A 20436-nucleotide genomic window follows, 5' to 3' on the forward strand; every position below is an offset into this window, starting at 1 on the left:
AATCCTTTCCATGCATAAACGCATCAGCGTCCGAGTAGGGTGAAGGACATCTGATCTTTCTTCTTTTTTCGTTTTGCTGGGCTGTCCTGCCATATTAAAGTGTGTGCCCGGGTGTAATGGAGAAAGGTTTGGTCGGTGATGCTAGGAGACGGACGGAACAGTCAAAAGAATGATATGAACGTCTTTCTATTCAACAATCGGAAATGTGTACAATGGATTCTCTTGATTTGTAACATCCGAGAGAGTCAAAAGAATGAAACTAGAGCCTACTCAAGCGGGGCTGAAATTGAATTGGTGTGTACTACTGTGCTATGTACAATCTTTCACTTGCCGTCCCAACAGAGACAGGACTTCTCGAGGAAGCTGCTGGTTACTAAAATCTGGTCCAGTAAGATGGCTCCCCCCATCAAATTATGCTTTATCAGGAAAAGAGGTGTTCCATGTGCGCTTCGAAGACCGATTGCTGATTTCCTCAGTTGAAATGGCAAAATTGTCTAGCCCACTAGGTGACCGCTCTTTTTTGACAAGTTCAGAATTACTCCCCCCTGCTCTGTGAAAGTCGTACAGATGCAACGCGGACCATTTCAATGAGCGTTTCATCCAATTCATCAAGTTCGCCAGACTGACGCAGTTGACGGTAAGATGGAGCGACATGATTCGCAGCAGCTTCTGCCAATTTCCATTGAGACAAATTTGCAGCCATTTGGAGGATCCTTACGGACAAGTGCCTCGTGGAACACAGGCCATTGTCTACAATCCTAAAACATGCTTCCTGAACGTATTCCAGAAGCCAGAAGTCCGCTAACCAAGAAAGCTCTACATACAGCTCTAGCTGGTGTAGCTTCTCCTTCGTACCCATATTACTCCATAAACAACCAGATGGTGGTTCAGGAAGCTCAGAAGAATAGAACCAACTAACTAATTTAACTAATGCTTCCCAGCTGACAGGTACCTTAAGAATTTGTGATTGGCTGCAGAATGACAGTACATCATAGTGAGAGAACCAGAAAAGTAGAAAGTCTCACAACACAAAAGTACGCAAAATTTTCCACCTTGCACTTGAGGAGAACTAATCACGAATCATAATCCCTTTCAAATAAAATCCCCACCCTTGACACAAACATGAAAGTCATTGCTCAGCCCCCCCGAACACTTATTAGACAAGTCCCTAGATGGAACATGAAAATTATTCAGAGATAAAGAAGCTCCGCCAAGTTTTCTGGCTCCGAAAAGGATCAAATTATAATTGGATTTGAAACAAGGAGGTTTAAGAGAAGGTTTAAGGATTGCATAAGACAAAGCAGGAGCGCACTTCTGCTATTGCAAGTATTCTCATCAAGAAAAATGGGAAGTGTTAATACATTCGGAGTTGCAAGGTTAACGACAAATGACAGATTTCACAACAAAGTCTCACATGGATACTCCAGCTTGTAACAGCGGACAAAATCATACTTTGTTCTTCATGCTGACTAGATGTTTAACAATAAATGACAGATTTTATGACATATAATTCAGTTCGTAACTGCAGATTGAATCACAGAAATGATATCTTCGTTCATGCTGACAAGATGCATAGGGATTTGATATCAATATCCATACACAGTAAAGCGCACTGGGAATATGAAAAGAAAAGAAAAGAAAAAGACGAAACGCAAACAAGCATGTACCTTTCTTGCATTCCTGATTGCAACAATGCCTGCAGATAGTCACAGCTCGCCCATAAAATTATTCGGTGAACATGCATGTGTGGAACAGACAAAGAGCAAATAGAGCACGTCCAACTCAGTTCACTTGCTTTAGATTCCAAGATTATGTCCCTGAGACAGAATGAAGCTTGCTTATGGCTAACGGTAAAGAGAGAGCAGGTTGCAGATGGTCATATTCAGGATATCTTAATCCAGTAACAACTTGAAGTGGTAAAAGTTGTTCTGTCAAACAGCACATAAAGTGATGTGACTAGCATTTGAGTCTTTGCCCAGGATGCGTGACCAGCAGTTTGATGCCTCCAATGAAGCAACATACGTTGTAAAGCCCAAAAACAAAAGTCAAACACAAGTTTTGGAACACTAAGCTACTAGAGATCCATGGTGCTGAATATAAACAAAATGCGAAGATGAAGGGCTCGATGCTGGCTTAACTATGCTAATGATTAATACAACTAAAGCCGAATGACTTAATAGCCAAATAAGGAACCAAAATTGAATGACTGTGCTCAAGTACGCCTAAAATGTGGGTCAGATCAGAGGTGTCAATCTAATCGGCTGAATGATTTAAAGCATGGTGATATTCACAGAGAGAGAGAGAGAGAGAGAGAGAGGGGGGAGAGCTTAAACTTACCAAAATGTATGCCTTCCTTGACCAAGAGCTGGTTTGAGATCAAAGCTGGGAATCTCAGTGGCCCACTCAGGAATTCTCCTCGAAAGTAGCCCAGATAAGTGATGCAGGCCACAGCGTCTCGCAAGAATTTTTAACTTTTTTACAGAATCTTCTTCAACTTGTACATATCCTGAATAGACATACTCCAACAATTTCTCCAGTTCTAGGCGATTAACATGAGAAGATAACCGAATCTCTTTCCGGAACTTTCTGCGCCAATTATCACTGTCATTAGCTGCTGAAGAAGAGTCATCAATTGTTCTCCCGTCAAAAAGTTGTTCAGGAGGCAATAATGAAGGACACCTAACCATAAGAAGAACCCCATGGACACAGAATGAAGTACCATCGGCAAGAATCAGCTCTATATCAGCGTTATCCTCATGATTAAGTGCTTTCCCTATTTTTACCCCTAATTCTGAAGGAAAACCAAAGTAGCTGAAGTAGGTTAGTATGTACAAAGCAAACCACCTAGCCCCACAATTAGAAGAGTCCTTGCAGATTTCCAGGAGCTTGTTAACTAGTTCAGTCCTGACATTTTCTGTCTGAAGACCAGCCATGATGGAACATTTACTTTTGGAGCCAGAATGATGAATTGACACTGACAGGCCCCACAGATTATGGAACAAGATGACATCTTTTCCTTCCCACTCTTCTGGATGAAAAAAGCAACAAGCTCTACCGGGCAAGTTGCTCTTGAGATGTAGGGCATAATTTGACCTTGGTATACAGAATGATGCAGATGAGCGTCCCATCATATAAGACAATAGTGTCTTTGAGCTTTCCACGATAAAGCCTTGATAATGAGGCAAAGCCAAAAAGCATGTCAAACCAATCAAACTTATAACAACGTGAACCAGATTTGGCATCCCAAGGTTAACTCCATATGATGGGGATTTTAGTGTATAAAGCAATTGCTTTAGATACCTCTCACCATTTGGATTCAGAACCTCACAAAGCATACTTCTAGCCTTTGATGAAATGTAATTGCATGAAGAAGAAATCATCATTAGGACTACTCGCGCAGCTGACTCACTTCTAAAGGTACTGATGACATCATCATGGCACAGCTGGTTCCCTCTGCCAATAATGTCCTCAAAAGCTACACTATGAAAGAACATACATCGACAATCAGAAAGTTAAAAGAAAATACAAACTTAGTCAAAAGCGCAACTGGGAAAATACAACAAATGAAGAAGATGAAGAATGGAAAAAGCAGTGCAGGAAGATCACTAAAAAGAACTGAGCAAACTATAGGCATCAAATATTAACGAAAACATACCATGCGGCCACTGTAAGAACGTCAAAATGAGCTTTATTTTCAGAAAATTTGGGATCATGATCTTCAGCATATCTCATGGCAAGCCACCCAAGAATGTCCCATACATATGGCCTTAAAACCAGTACAGGATTATCAATGAGATTTTCCCTTGCTATGGCAATTTGCTCCTCCAGTGGGTACGTGTGATAAGAAGGATACTTCCCAAAAAAGTTTGGCATAAGAATATCAGCAAGAACTTTGTCGATCCCCTTTTTCCAAAAGTAAAGATGATGCTTCCCCGGCCAACGAGTAATCATTGCCAAGCGACATGCTTCAATCATCAAAGGAATCTGGTCATTAGCACCTTTTCCCTCTTTCAACTTCCATTCATTCATTGCACTTACTATGGCTTCTACAAGTGGCTCACAAAACATGCTGACCACTCTTGAGCATCCCTGTTCAGTCAACTGAGCCCAACAACAGAACTAGGTCATCCATATGACTCATCACAGCAGAAGAAAATGGAGCCATCAATCTTATGATGAGCAGATAAGAATATACTTGAGAATATCGAGCAAAGAAAACCCAAAGCATTACCATTAAACATTGCGCCAGTTTAAATCCCTCAATTCGAACTGACAGCGGGTTCGAACTGTCCATAAAGCGTACCATTGCACTGACAATAGTTTCACCATGTTCCAGAATCTTCTTGGCACCATAACTGCATAGAGCTGTTACCCAGTATCAGCAATTTTTATGACAGAAATATGATAGGCCTAGCAAAATAAAATTCCAGCACAAGAATGAAAGCTTTCTAACTGTATGCAAAGTGTCAAAGTACCTATGGCAGAATACAACTTTAAAAGAGCAACTCCAAGAGAAGGGTCAGGGTTTACACAGAAATCTTCCAACATATTCATAAAACTCGCATTACTCCAAACTTGATATCTGGATTGAGGCCACCTCAACAGTATTATGGCCAAGAGAGCTAACATCTCTTCGAAATACACATTAGAGCTAGTGCTGGCAGAGAAATCTAGTATATTTTTAATTAGGTGGGTCGTAATATACTCTTTATCAAGAACTTCCCAGACTTCATTCTCCTTCTTTTTGCTTAAATTTGAAAGCAGAACACTCAAGGCTCTGGAAGATGGAATAGCAACTTGTAACTGATGGGAAATTGACAAGGAAGACAAAGGATGAACAAGATCAGGGAGATATGGTTGCAGAATAGAAGTTGCTAAGACACCGGCCAACTTGCAGACTGCATCCGCTGCTATGCCAGTTGTGGCTTCACTTTTTTGGTGAAGTATACCCACCAAAGCCCCGACAATATCTTCAGCTGAATCCTGCGAAGATAAAGTGAATGTTAACAACAAAAGGGGACGGAGAAGGAGACCACGAAATGCCAATATGCATCAACCTAAGTTAAAAATAATCCCTACAACAGCAAGAAGCTCAAAATGACCGAACACAGCTATAGTGCTAGTGATCCACAGAAGCAGAACATTAAAAATTCCATTATCGTTGCCAGGAACAATCCCAAGAGAAATATTGAAAACTCTCGACATGGTCTTAGGACGTAAGCGCATAATATTGCCAAGGAACTAGAACATTCGAAGAAAATGAGAAAACTATCCAATTTAATCCGCGCCCTCATTTCAACGTCAGCGCTGATGAGATAACCAAAAGCGAAGCAGGTATGAGATAACTCCATTCATTCAGAAACGATAAGCTCCTAGAGAAGGCAATTCTTTGTAAAAACTGAGAAAAGAGCAGACTCATCAATGCAAGTTGAAAAAAAAGAAAAAAGAAAAAAGTGCAATCCAGGCAGCAAAACCTCAACAATCCATAAAGCACGATCACTCATCGAGCGCCTCACCTTCAGAAGCGGATTGCTCGACGCCTCCTCTGAAACGCAATCGAGAAAAGCAACGATCGACCGAAGCACGTGTCTCTGCGTCTCGATGTCCCTGCACTCCCACCGCGTTCTGCTCCCATCGCGATATCTGCACGCGGCAAAAGAACTCACGATCACAGCTGCAGTCAAACTCCACGAACCAGACTCGAAGCCGTTCGGTCACCGACTAGCGAATCCCTCGAAGCTCCTCGCCTACAGATTGATCCTCTCCTTCGACAAAACCAAACATCGATACTACGAGGGGGGAGAGAGAGAGAGAGAAGAGGGGAACCTGGTGCAGAGATTGAGGGCGTCGCGGAGGCGGTGGTGGAGAGTGCCGAGCTGGCTGCTTTTGGTCTCCGCTCTGCGCTTGCTCCCTTTCATTTCCCTTCCTTGCCGACGCCGGATTCGAGAGGCGAACGGCTTCGGACTCGACGGGATGCGCGGCCGGAATTCGTCGTCGCTCGTAGAAGAAGCGCGCTCGGTGACGCCGCCGCCGACCTCTTCTCGTCTCGTCGGAGGAGTGTGATCTCCGCCGCCAGATTGCTCCCCCTTGGCAGCGCAATGGGCTCTTAATTCCCAGGCCCAAATCCAATGGTGCAGCGCGTGCCGACACGTGTTCCCTGGGCGCGTGACACTGTACCACCCCGTCTCTTCTCCATGGATAACGGTGGGGCGAGGTGTGGACGGGATTCGTGGCATCATTTTTTCCATCTCAAAAAAAAAAAGAAAAAAAGAAAAAGGAAATCGAGCGACTGGAAATTGTACACAGACGCTGCTGCAAAAAAGCATCGCCGTCTAGATCTTTTGTGGATATTTCTTCGTGTCGATTCTCTCGCAAACCTGAACTAGAACTCAGCGTATGTGCTCGACTTGTGTTTTCCTTTCCTCTTCTTCTTCCTCCTCCTCGTTTTCGGTTTCAATCCCGGTTGCTTATTCTTGCGGAAAGGTTTTTTTTTGCCAGCAAAAGCTATCGTTTTTCCTCCTCTGCTCTTATCTGACTGCAGGGGTTGATTACTCGTCTACAATTCAAGATTTCTGCTGTGAGCTCCATTGAAGTAACATGTCTGATCGGGTTTGAGTTGGACTGTATCTTGATTGTCAATGGCGATTCTGGTCAACTTAATGTCGCCAGTCTCGCAGCCGTCCTTGGGGTACGCGAGGAAGTCTCGTGGGTTTTACTCCCATGTGCCAAATTTGCACTCCTTCTCTCTGAGCAAGGGCTTTGCCAGAGCCCTGGCATCTACCCAGATCACCATCTCTTCCAGGGACTCGGTTTCCGCGTTGCCCCATTGGAGGCTCGGCAAGACCGATCCAAGAGGCAAGGACCTCAGGCTCAACGATGCATTCCAGAATCTAGATTACATGGTCGCCAGGGGCCACAAGCCGGATGTCAACCAAGCGACTCAGCTCTTGTATGATCTGTGCAAGGCCAATAAGTTGAAAAGGGCAATCCGGGTCATGGAGATGATGGCCACTTCGGGAATCATTCCGGATGCGGCTTCATACACTTATCTGGTGAACCATTTGTGCAAAAAGGGTAACGTCGGGCACGCGATGCAGCTCGTCGAGAAAATGGAAGAGTATGGGTACCCGACCAACACGGTCACCTACAATTCGATTATTCGGGGTCTTTGTATGCACGGGAACTTCAGCCGGAGCCTTCAGCTCTTGGATAAATTGATGCGGAAGGGGCTGGTTCCGAATGCCTTCACCTACTCGTTCTTGCTTGAGGCTGCTTATAAAGAAAGAGGGGTGAAAGAAGCGATGAGGCTTTTGGATGAGATTGTAGCTAAGGGCGGGAAGCCAAATTTGGTTAGTTATAATGTTCTGTTGACTGGTTTGTGCAAGGAAGGCAAGACAGAAGAGGCAATCAAATTCTTCAGGAATTTGCCGTCGAGAGGGTTCAGTCCTAACGTAGTTAGCTATAATATTTTGTTGAGGAGCTTGTGCTGTGAAGGGAGGTGGGAGGAGGCGAATGAGCTTTTAGCTGAGATGGATGGCGGGGATCGTGCCCCTTCCATAGTCACTTACAACATATTGATCACTTCGCTTGCCCTCCATGGCAAGACTGAACAAGCTCTGGAGGTATTGGAGGAAATGACGCAAGGACAGTTCAAGCCCACGGCCACTAGCTATAATCCGATAATTGCCCGGCTTTGTAAAGAAGGGAAGGTGGATCTCGTAGTTAAATGTCTAGACCAGATGATTTATCGGCGATGTAATCCTAATGAGGGAACTTATAATGCAGTTGCTATTCTTTGTGAAGAGGGTAAGACACAGGAGGCATTCTCCATTATTCATAGCTTGGGTAGCAAGCAAAATTCCACGACGCGTGAGTTCTACAAGACCGTCATCTCGAGTTTGTGCAGAAAAGGGAACACTTATGCAGCTTTCCAGCTTCTGTATGAAATGACAAAACATGGGTTCACTCCTGATTCATATACGTACTCATCTCTGATCAGAGGCTTATGCCTGGAGGGTATGCTAGATGAGGCCATCACAATCTTTGGCATATTGGAGGAATATGAGCAGAAGCCAGATGTAGACAATTACAATGCACTTCTACTCGGTTTCTGCAAGTCACAGAGGACGGATTTGTCCTTGGAGGCTTTTGTGATGATGATTGAGAAAGGGAACATGCCTAATGAAACAACTTACACCATTCTGGTGGAAGGACTTGCCCATGAAGACGAGATGGGGTTGGCAGCAGAAGTTTTGAAAGAGCTGCTAGCTAAACGATTCCTGAGCCAGAACACTGTAGAAAGACTTGTTATGCAGTATCACCTGGAAGGTGTGCCTATATGAAATTATAGACAGCCACTAGTAGAAAAGAGAACCAAATAGCAGCCCTTTCGGTTACCTTAGACGTACGTGGTCTCATCCTGCAGGAACAAGCTATACTTATTCTGTACATTTTTGTTGGGACAAGACTGCTTTGGGCGATTTTACTTGATCATGCTTCTAGAATGTATAGAAGAGGAACTGCACATGTTATTCTTTTGGCGCTAATTGTTTGTCTCAGGTACTCCTGTCTGTTGGCCAAGCTTTGTATATGCAGCCTGCTAAGGTCATGGGCAATGTTGACTTGTTGAGTTCTTGACTTCTCAGAAATTTGCTCTAGAGATAAGCGTTTCGATGGTTGGTGCATGGTTTTCGCAAGAAAAAACGATGGCGAGATTAATATCAGAGGTTGTGACATTGAGTGATGAGAAAGTAGTGCGTTCCTATGGCAGAAGCAGCATGAATACCATGTAATGGTGGTCTTGCATCTGCCTTGGAAATTCATGGATGTATGCTGGTCGATTCGTACCATACTTTTGATAACATCTAGTTTCATTCTGAACGACAGTTTCCATCAAGAATGGTGCTTTGCAAGCGAAATCAGTGCCATTCACAAGGCAAAAGAGAGGGTGAAAACTTACTCCCATTTTCTATCAGTTTATTCAGAACTTGAGTGCTTATCATCCTTCATTTCCCCTTTTCCTTATTTCTACTTCGTTCGTACCCCTGGCCATAGGTTAAGTCGTATTTGGGGCGTTAAGTAACGAAAATAAATCATTACGACAATTATGAAAAGAATGCAATGATCGTAAAGGTTGTGGTGATGTGTCACAGAAATTATGATATTATGTTCTAAGATAAATTCAGACATAAGACGAAATCAGCATATTAAAATTTAGGGACGATTTTATACAAATTTCATCTCGAGAATCCTCTATTTAAACGTTGTATACTCATTTTCTTCAGTATCCAAAAATAAATGCTCGCTTCTCAAATTAAACCAAATGGATATTACTAGTTTTGGCAGCCAATCATTTTGTCTAGTATAAGATACCCACGCTCCTGTATATTTTCGATTTCCTATATAATTATTTAAACGAAACTATCGAAAATATAAGAGCACTTAAAATCCCACCTGGGAATTAAGCTGCAACGGTGTCCGACAATTCTTAGTGCCGATCGACGCCGCGACAACGCCATGGAAGCAGGCGACTCCAATTGCGATCCCAACGACGAGAGCGCGAGCGTCGTCGTCGCCGCCGCCGCCGCCGCCGCCGCTCCTCCGGATGCGGACGAGCGCGAGGCTCCCGAATCTTCCAATCCGGAGGACGACGACGACGCGGCGGCCGGCGGCCGGAGTTCCGGCGACGCGGTCGCCAGAGGAGTGTCGTCGGTTCTGGCCTCCGTCATCAAAGACTTCGATGCCCGAGCTCAGGGCACTCTCAAGAGCCAGGACCATCTCTCCTCCTCCATCGATCGTCTTACGAGCGGTACTCGTCCTCTGTCCCTCAAGATCGGCGTTCTTGATTCGCATGCACGGAGAGATCGATTTAGTTTTTTCAATCTCATTACCCGTTCTTGCTAGGTTTCCGAAGTACTGTTGTTATTCAACCTGGTCTGGTCGTGGTTAGCTAGGAGAGGCGAATACCTTCTTAGTTGTTCACGTTTGGAGTGCTTTGATGATGTCGTTGTATCAATCAGATTGTCGTGATTTTGAGTTGGTTCGAATCGAATCGTCTGCATTTCCTTGAAAGAAGAACAACCGAATACTGCTAAATCGAGTGCTGCGTCATTCTCCGGGACAAGTGTTGTTATTATTTTTCTTTTCTTTTTTTAATGGGCCCTCAATGGTGGTTGACCGAGCTGCGCGAATGAAACCGCCTCCTCTAATGACTTGATTGGAAGTTTTGCAAGTGTAGTGACCTGATTATGAACAATGAAGAAGTGGTCTGAGTAACTATGTAATTTGTCTAAGCTGAAGTTACATGATAAACAGCTGTTTTCCTTCGAATTGGTCGCAACTTGAGGTTGAATCTAGCTTTACAGATAGGAATAGTTGGTATCAATGATGAAGAGACAATCAGATATCTATGGGCGGATAACTACCAAATTGTATCGTACTTCTTATATATTAAACTATGTATTGCAAGAGCCAGCCAATTTCTTTCTCCTCAAGTGCCATATAGTTTCTTGGCCAAGCCTGCAATTAAATTTAGGTAGTTTAAAATTGTTATGTGGACTTTTCTTTTCCGGCAGAGCTTGATCGGTTACTGGAAGATGCTCCCTCGCCATTCATCATGCAACATGCTGCCAGGATCTCCAGCGTTAGAAAGAGAGTGTCATCAATGAATGCGGTTTTAAGATCTATACAGCGGCGTTTGGACAACATTGACCGTATGCTATCAACAGCCTCGCCCCCCAGTATGTATTTTTCCTTGCTTACTGAATGCTTCAATGTGCTTCACAATCCTCTTGTGCCATTGGTGATGCTAGTCATTCTGTGTAGCCTCCGGAGATCCTTTGTCATCACCATACTTGTCCCCAAAGATTAAGGCTGGCACTTTCTTGTGGTTTTTTCACTCATGAACTTTAGCCCTATTTCACTTGCTTTTTGCAATGCATGCCATACCCCATTTCTGATCATTAAATTAATTAACCAATACACCGCATCTTTTCCGTGGGCTGTTGATTGAGGATAGATGTACTTCTACTGGTTGCACTTGATGTTTTCTGTTGAGCTTAATAAATCAATCATCATGTTCAAACTTCTCTCCTCAACATGTCTTGGTCTAGCCAATTGAAGGTTCTTAGAAAAAGGTCAATATATTAATTTTGCTTTTCTTTAGGGCAAGTTGATTTTTGAAGGTTATTTTGGTCAACCCGTATTCTGTTTCTCTTGCCAACTGCTAGTGTACAGATTTTGGATGATATCACCAAGGATACGTTGGTAACATCACATCAATTGGATGTATGAATTGCAATACCCGACTATGTGAACCATTGTGAATCAGGGCCTTGCTTTTAGTATGTCTTATACAGATGGTTTAGGTGGGCTATAATCCCCCTCAGATACTCAGCAGTAAGAAGAACTCTAGTCGGTTAACTGGTGCTATATAAAATGCTCTTTTACCTTTTCCAAAATACACCAAAAGGTTGAGAGAAATCCTTTTTATGGAACTCAGTGCTAGTTTGGGGTGTTTTCTTCTTCTTCTTTTTTCTGGTTGCAACTCCTTGCCTTTTTGCTGCCGCTAGTTTAAATCTAAGGTATATTGCACGGGAAGTTTTCGAGCCTTTTGTTTTCATTTTTCAGTGAAAATGGATAGGGAAGACGTTTGACTGGATCATTTCAATTTACTGCACCTTTGATGGGGGTTCAGGAACGTTATTTTTCTTTGCAGAGAAAACCACAGACGGAGGTTAACAATTTTGAGATTGCTGATGCTTCTGAGCACTCTTTAGGGTCAGACAACAGGTAGGTAGAGCTGAATGAACTTGTGCATGGACAGCTTGAAGTTCGGAGGTCAAATTTGCCTATCTAATACGGCAAGGTGATTCAAAAGTTCAGAGATTTCAGAATCTCAATGCCTTCACCATGTACTTCAGAAAAGGTGCTTTCCAAGGTTGTTCAGCCTAATTATCAAGCAACAAACGTTCTTTTAGCTGAAATATTTCTACGCCTTCAGAGCTCCTGCATGCTGCAAATCCATGCGGGTTCTGTTTGGACGAGTGGCAGATCAATAGAGTTATGACAAGCTGGTAGACTCAGTCTAGCTGTTGGTGACAATCCTGCTAGTTGTCTCCGTTTTTTTCGGAACCAATCCTGCAAAGATTGACACAGTTACACTTTTTGCAGCAAGAATGGAATAATCGATTGAATGTGCATTCTTTAGTTGTCTGCCTAGCATTCAACACGGTCTTGAGAATGTCCGAGACAAAGTAATGAATTTTCTCTGTTCCAATGGGTTTAGTCTATTTTTCTAGAGCATATATTGATCGCGACATCATAATGGCTTAAATTTGTCGAACTTTCCTCCGTATTGTCTTGTGTTTTGCAGCGTTTTCTCTATTCTGGAGTTACCAACAGATGGATGCTGGATAGATTGCACATCCTCAAAATTGTAACCCCCGACCGTGGAGTTGCTCAGCTTCACGGCAGGCCCTCCATGCGATCTTTCGAACAAAGAGAAGACATTCACAATTTCTGTATCTATACGAATTAACTAAGAACTAAACTTGCGCTCGCGACGGCTCTTATATATTTAGGACACCAGGCAGAGACCTTTTTCAGTCAAACCTCTGGCAAGATGAGTTTTGCGAGTGGTGCCATCACCGCGTAGACCCGTTGTTTCTCGGGTACCCAGACTTCTTTTAAAGCTGGAACGAACGCAAGAGTGCTGGCTAAATGGAATAAGATTTTTCCCCGTCAAGACTGATCTACCCTTGAACTCCATGAACGAATATAGTCGTAGACGTTTCACGCATATGATTTCTCGCACTTTGGGAGTGTATTTCATCAGAGGAGCTTTATTAATACATCCTCTTGAGATTGAGGGCGTGGCCAAATTAATTTTTGAAAGTAAGAACGCATTGAAACAAAGAGTGTACTTCGAAAGACTATTCTCAATAGTGCCAGATTCTTTTTTTTTTTTTTTTTAAATTTTTGGAGGTGGTTTTGGAACAGAATCACGTTTGGTAAAATTTTTATTTACGAAAACAAATTTCTATTTTTTTGTTTTCGGAAGTAGATTTGGAATAGAATAAAAAAAAAAAGTTGATTCTTGTTCCTGGGAATAAATCTAAGAATCAAAACCATATTTTCTCTTCTTCTTCATCTACCGCCACCGCCGCGGTTGCTGTCCATCGCTATCCGCCACCGATCGTCGGCAACCGGTTCGACAAGCTTACTGGAGGCAAGCCCAGCCACCGACAAGCCTTGCCCAGCCCCGATGAGGCTCGCCCAGCCCTAACAAGGCCCACCTGGCCACTGGCGAGACCGAGCCTCAGCGGGGCTGGGCAAACCTCGTCAGTGGCCAAGCATGCCTTGCCTAGCTATTGGCGAGGCTTGGCCGATGAGGGCCGACCTCACTGAAGGCTGGTGACGCCTTGGTGAGGTCACCACACTTAAAGAAGAAGAATAAAAGAGAGAAAGGGAAATATATAAACAAGAAAGTAAATGACTTAAATAAATCGAGAGCCAGCTATTAGCGAGGCTTGGCCGATGAGGGCCGACCTCCTTGTTCTCTCATATAGTCTTTGTAAGAACATACACATAGATCGAGAGCCATTCGTTGGCATCCTTCTTGTTTCTACAGAGTGGTCCAGGCCGTAAGACCCTGAGTGGTCATTAGACCGTTGGTTTAGCTCGTAACGGTTACGAAAAGGAATAGTTCCGATCTTAAGTATGAGTTTACATAGAAGATCTACATCTTCCTCTAGTTCTCTATCACAAATGGACTCAGATCCAAGTCCTATACATAGAGAAGAAGTAAGGATAAAAGATTTCAACAAATCTATAGAAAATTGGGAAATTCCTAAAATACAGCTTAAAGAAATATACAAGCAATCAAAGTTGAAGTTTTTCAAAAAATCAGACTATGTCATAACTACTGAAGAAAGAGATGTTCCTCTTTCTTATTCTCATGAAAAAATACATCTTTTGAACAAAGAGTCCATTCTAAAACATAAACAAAAATAGAACTACATTCATATAGGACTAGTCCAAGTAGGAGTCAAACCTCTTACTAAAGAAGGCCTTAATACTTCCATTATCTTAGTCTTACGTGATTCACGTCTTTTAAACTATGATGAATCTATTCTTGGTACTGTAGAGACAAGTCTCTGCAAAGGACCTATACATTTTGACTGTTATCCCAATTTCTCAGTTTCCCTCAAAGATAAGAACATTCTTAGAGCTCTAACTCTCCAAATCAAAACCCATAATTATAAAGTAGCAGATGGATCTATTCCTTTAGCCCTTGTCTATAGAATTCATTACAAAGCCATGTCCTCCGCTTTTGGAGAAAATGCTTTCAAACATAGTCCACGGGGAGAAACACTCCTTCTCCAAACTGACATTTCTAGAGCAAATACTACAATTCCTAGGTCTATTAATTGGAACCAAGTTACTTTAGAACAATGGGAATTAGAAAACCAAATTCCCCAACAAGTTGTTCAGAATACGGATCCTACTAATGTCATTCAACATCCGGAAGGAAGAGTGACCATTAGATTTCCTAGAAGATCATTCGATTCAAGATCTAGTCCTTCCTTTCATAATTCCTACACGAGGTCTATAGATCTTAATCCTAATCTTCCTCCTATAATCACCATCCCTCCGAGTACTCATAGAAACACTCCTCCTCCTAGTATGCATAGGGACACTCCCACACACGATACAACACTTTTACCCCCTTCCACTACTAGAAGTAATCATGAGACACCTCCTGAACCGGAAATTAGTGATTTAGATAATAGATCAGGGATTTCCAGACCTGTTTATCAACAAAATCAGCCTGAACCAGTCCTAGAAAATACAGATTCTCCTCATCATTCTCCTACTTATTCGCAAATGATAGATGCCGAGCTTAATGTTTTAGAAAAACATTTTGAGCCTAACAAAGCTTTTCTTAATAAAGAATTTAATTCTGAAAACAACAAACAAATCAGAGAATGGTTATTCAAAACCTTTGCTGATAAAGCAAAAAACATCAAACAAAAATATTACGACTACATATATGAATATGAAGTCTATATATTTTTCTTTGATTGGCTAGAAGAACAATTCCTTGAGCCAAAAGAAATATTTGTTTTAGATCATCATTATAAGTGGAAACTTGATAATGGTGAAACCATAGAATCCAATCATCCACCCCTTAGGAGAATAAAAATACAGCATGGAGATAGCGAGATTATAGCCACTCCTTTTAGACTTCCAGACAAAGGAGACTCTCTCTACACCCACAAAGTTATTGAACAAAACAATTTTACTAATCAACATTTAGTAACCGTAGGAAAACAATTGAATAGGATAGAATCCACATTCCAGAATCCTACTCAGCTTATTACATCACAAGTTGACACTCTCAAAAAACCCATTTTTAAAGCCTTTGAATTACCAAAAAATCTTGGCCCAGAGTTTGCCAAAGCTATAGAACAAAAGAAAAAACTCTTAGGAAAATCAAAGTTAGAACCTGATCCTATACTAGACACTCATAAATTCTAGAATCTTATCATTAGAGACACTCCAAACCAACCCACCACTAATACTCTGACCAAACCCTCTGATAATCTTGATAATGAGTCAGTCAATGAGATTAACAAACTCAATTGGAAACAACCTCAGAAGCTTTATTATAGTAGAGCTACCCCACCAGACATTGCCCAAGAAGAATCATTGCAAAAAATACAGAATAAATACTCTCCTGACGCCATCTATGAATGGAACATTGATGGTGTTGCAGAAACCAATACAACATGGTGATGCTTGCTAATGCCTACAAAACACAGCAAGATGTTTCTGACCATGCTGTTGCTAATCTTTTAGTAGCCGGATTTACTGGACAGCTAAAAGGTTGGTGGTATAACTACGACGGATGAACAAAAGACACAAATTTTAACCGCTTATAAGGTAGATGATTTTGGTCAACGCATGGATGATGATCAAGGTCATCTCATCCAAGATGCGGTCAATACCCTTATCTACTCCATTTCACAACACTTTGTAGGAGATCCTTCACATATTAGGGATAGAAACCAAGATCTCCTTTCCAATATGCGTTGCAAATCCTTAGGAAGATTTAGAGAATACAAAGAACTTTTCTTTCAAAGGGTTCTTATTAGACCCGACTGCAATCAACCCTTTTGGAAAGAAAAATTCTTAGCTGGTTTACCCCAAATTATAGGTGATCAAGTTAGAGATAAAATTAGAGATAAAATTAGAGAAGAATACAATGGCCAAATACCTTATGATCTTCTTTCTTATGGAGAAATAGTCTCTTATGTTTACAGATAAGGAACACAAATGTGTAATACTATCAAATTACAAAGACAGTTAAAGGAAAAACAATCACTCACCAATAGAAGTCTAGGAGATTTATGTGCTCAATACGACCCTTCTTATAATGAAAAAACAAAACTAAAATATAAGGGAACTTGTCCTTCTGAGAGAGAAACAAAGAGACATCACAACAAACCTCAACCTCGTAGGAATAAACAAAGACACCAGAATAACCAAAATAGAACTCAAATTGATAGGAAAATTTTTAAAGACATCAAATGTTATTCTTGTGGTAGAAAAGGTCATATTTCAAAATACTGTAGGATTAATAAAAATTAAATGAACTTTCCTTGACGACAATACTCTTAACCAGTTAAACAACATCTTCATAGAAAATGGTGATACTTCCTCTGATGAACTTCTTGAGGAAGAAGGTCTTAAGATTAATGAAATAGATTCTTCTTCTGACTTTGATTATGAATATGCCTCTCCAGAAAAACCCGTTCCTGAAATAAACATGTTAACAAAAGAAGAAGAATTTCTCCTTAGCACTGCTGACAAAATACTTGACCCTGAAACCAAAAAAGAATACTTAGATAGACTACACTTTTCTATGAATATTACTTCCAAGCCTAATACTTCCTACAATCTTAAAGACATTTTGAATAGAAACAAAAAACCACAGTCTAGACCTATAAATATTAATGACCTCCAAAACGAAATAAAACAGCAAAAGTTAGAAATACAAGCCTTGAAAGAAACTCAATTAGAAATGAAACAGGAAATTTCTGATATAAAGTCTCTTGTCATAAAAGGAAAAACAAAACTTGATGACCAAAATGAAATCACTAGTACCCTAGACACCTCTAATCCAGCCTTTCTTATGTTGTTAACAGAAATAACATCTAGAAAATGGATAATAAATATTAAGATAAAAATCAATAATGAGTATATTATTGAAACAACAGCACTCTTTGATACAGGGGCCGACCTCAATTGTATCAAGGAAGGCCTTGTTCTAACAAGATACTTTGACAAAACTTCTGAATCCTTAAAATCAGCCTTAGGAGACAAACTGAATATACAATACTGAGAGTGCTAGTATGAACAAAATAAAGGAGTTAAGGAAGAGAATAAGAACACGAGATTTATAGTGGTTCGGCTTAATCCAAGCCTACGTCCACTCTCCCACGATAATTGCCTTCTTGGCTGGATTCCACTATGCAATCAACAAGAGATTACAACTCCGAGTGCAAACACTTAGTAGATCACACTATCTCACTAAGTCACTCTCTTGGTATTTCTCTCACGATTACAAACGTTTAAGCTCTCAAGAGACAAGTATATGATCTAAAGTCGCTTAGACTTTGGAATTATAAATTCTACGCTCCGTCTCTTACTTGCTCATCGGTCCATGATCTCCTTAAATACTCCTCCACTTCCAAACTACCGTTGGACAGCATCCCGGAGAATCGTCTTCCAATATACCCATTGGACAGCTCTCGTATCTTAGAAGATTTGGTAGCCGTTGAGTGACAAAGGTAAAATCCCAAATTGATTCCGATCGCCCATACAAACGAAATCTTGGTTTCCATAAGTAAAGCTTTTCGTATAGAAAGATCTTGTCTTCAATCAAATCAATCTTGATGTGGAATCCAAACCAGATCACTAGCCGTTGTATGATTGGGCTTGAGTTACGATTCATCGAATCTGGATGTAAAGTCTCGAGTCTTGAGACTTTACGATATGAGTCTTGAGACTTTACAACTGGGTCTTGAGACTTTACAATCGAGTCCTGTACCCGGTTCGGCTTCAAAGCATAGAGTCTATCTTCGGGTTCATCATTCACGTTCAGATCCGGGAATTAGTCGAGTGAGCAGACTTGACGATGTAGAAGACTTTGACACTAAAGTCTTGCAGTCTTGAGACTTTGAATCTTGAGTCCGGCAATCTTGGACTTTGAGTCTCGAGTCCTGCAGCGGTCTTGAGACTTTGAGTCTTGAGTCCGGGCGTCTTGAGACTTTGATAATATCCTTTACATGTTCTATTATCTGCATGGTCTATTACTCAACCATCAAACATGTTAGTAGCCTTTGATTTATTTTGTCATCTTCAAAACATCATAAGGGATTTCCCTAACAATCTCCCCCTTTTGATGATGACAAAACAATCTCTGAATATGCAGATTTATAAACATGCTTTTAAAATTTTAAATCAAAGGATATCGAAGATAACAAATAGATTGAGCATAATAATATTTAGAAAAATAATCGCAGCTCAATATTATGCAATAAATAATATCAACCAATCAGCACATATGCATATTCATATCTTCTCCCCTTTTTGTCATAATCAAAAATTGATAATGGATTCACGTAGAGAATGATAACAAATATCTTGCATGAATCACAATTTTCAAAAATCAGCTTTTATCGAATATTAAAGATATGCAATATATCTCACTTTGATTATATCAGCAAATATCCAATAAAAATCACGGATGCATCATAAAATTTACGTACCATTTTTGTCATAAAAGATTTGTTAATGACAAAAGGTAATAAGAGATGCACTAACCGGATTTTGTAGAATAAATTCTGACACAATTACCTTTCCTTCCATCCATAATAAGATCACGATCAATCAAAAAAGATTTTTCCATAATTGATCAAAGCTCCCCCTCAATTTGTTGCCTTTTTGAGATGATCACGATTCTTTTCCTTTTCTTTTGGATTTGCTTTCTCCCTGGATTTCCTCATCGGATTCGAGTGCAGTTGAATCGACTCGTCCGAGTCTCTGTCCGAGTTAGACTCGGATTCGAATGTGCCATCAAGCATAGATTTCTTTGCTCATCATCTTCTTTCATGATTCTTTTCTGGCCATTATGCTTGTATTGACTTCTTCCACTGAATTTCCTTTCTTTTCTACTCAGCTTCGGGATCTTCATCGTTAAGTTGCTCCACTTCATAGGATTGAAGAGTGCCGATCAATTCATCAATGGAGAGTGGCATAATCCTTTGAGTCTCCCGGATTGAGGTCTTGACATGGTTCCAATCTTTTGAGAGACCTCGCAAGAGTTTGTTGACCTTCATTGGGGAAGAAATAGGATGACCTTGACATGCCAAACCATTTACAATTTCTGTAAAACGATTAAACATATCTCCAATTGACTCTCCTTGCTTCATCTTGAAGGATTCATAATTGCCGAGCAAGAAGTTTACTTTTGTCTCTTTTACACGATCGGTCCCTTCATATGTAACATGAAGTTTATCCCAAACTTCTTTTGATGTTTCACATGAAGAGATTCTGTTATATTGAAGAGACAAAGCGCAATATAAAGAATAAATTGCTTTCGCATCAAGCGCTTCTCTTTTGGATATCTCCATCCGAGACATAGGAGCGGGGGGTTTGCTTTCTTTGTCTTTGCCATTCTTATTTGATGTAGACGCAGCGATGGGGTTGATTCCTCTTTCCACAACATCCCATTGTAAGAGATCTCTGGATCTTAGGAATGCTTTCATTTTGTTCTTCCATACGTCATATTCCTTTCCATCAAAATATGGTGGCCTTGTGTTGCTTTGCCCTTCCATAAGTCCTGGTGCCAACATACTAGCCATAAAGAATCTTTAGCTCAAAAGTAAAAATACTTTTATAAACCGAGCACTTGGCTCTGATACCAATTGAGAGTGCTAGTATGAACAAAATAAAGGAGTTAAGGAAGAGAATAAGAACACGAGATTTATAGTGGTTCGGCTTAATCCAAGCCTACGTCCACTCTCCCACGATAACAGCCTTCTTGGCTGGATTCCACTATGCAATCAACAAGAGATTACAACTCCGAGTGCAAACACTTAGTAGATCACACTATCTCACTAAGTCACTCTCTTGGTATTTCTCTCACGATTACAAACGTTTAAGCTCTCAAGAGACAAGTATATGATCTAAAGTCGCTTAGACTTTGGAATTATAAATTCTACGCTCCGTCTCTTACTTGCTCATCGGTCCATGATCTCCTTAAATACTCCTCCACTTCCAAACTACCGTTGGACAGCATCCGGAGAATCGTCTTCCAATATACCCATTGGACAGCTCGTATCTTAGAAGATTTGGTAGCCGTTGAGT

At 41.0% G+C, this 20436-nt stretch overlaps 3 protein-coding genes across 3 annotated transcripts; 2 read left to right on the forward strand and 1 right to left on the reverse strand.

Moving 5' to 3' along the window:
• Positions 1–161: 161 nt before the first annotated feature.
• On the reverse strand, positions 162–6247 carry LOC104450019 (BTB/POZ domain-containing protein At1g04390). The gene is made up of 8 exons (XM_010064403.3): positions 5827–6247; positions 5517–5643; positions 4476–4983; positions 4232–4365; positions 3656–4101; positions 2338–3480; positions 1668–1817; positions 162–971 (listed from the first exon to the last, which is right to left on the reverse strand). The coding sequence occupies exons 1-8, from the start codon at positions 6237–6239 to the stop codon at positions 536–538; spliced, it is 3357 nt and encodes a 1118-aa protein (XP_010062705.3). The 5' UTR covers positions 6240–6247; the 3' UTR covers positions 162–535.
• A 9-nt stretch (positions 6248–6256) lies between these two features.
• Positions 6257–8880, forward strand: LOC104450020 (pentatricopeptide repeat-containing protein At1g79080, chloroplastic). The gene is made up of 2 exons (XM_018875977.2): positions 6257–6394; positions 6542–8880. The coding sequence occupies exon 2, from the start codon at positions 6639–6641 to the stop codon at positions 8340–8342; it is 1704 nt and encodes a 567-aa protein (XP_018731522.1). The 5' UTR covers positions 6257–6394; positions 6542–6638; the 3' UTR covers positions 8343–8880.
• Positions 8881–9448: 568 nt separating this feature from the next.
• On the forward strand, positions 9449–12334 carry LOC104450021. The gene is made up of 3 exons (XM_010064406.3): positions 9449–9808; positions 10575–10739; positions 11717–12334. Exons 1-3 carry the CDS (start codon positions 9517–9519, stop codon positions 11737–11739), a joined length of 480 nt encoding a protein of 159 aa, XP_010062708.1. The 5' UTR covers positions 9449–9516; the 3' UTR covers positions 11740–12334.
• The last annotated feature ends 8102 nt before the right edge of the window (positions 12335–20436 follow it).

This window comes from Eucalyptus grandis, chromosome 6 (assembly GCF_016545825.1).
Source record: "Eucalyptus grandis isolate ANBG69807.140 chromosome 6, ASM1654582v1, whole genome shotgun sequence".
Classification (NCBI taxonomy): domain Eukaryota; kingdom Viridiplantae; phylum Streptophyta; class Magnoliopsida; order Myrtales; family Myrtaceae; genus Eucalyptus; species Eucalyptus grandis.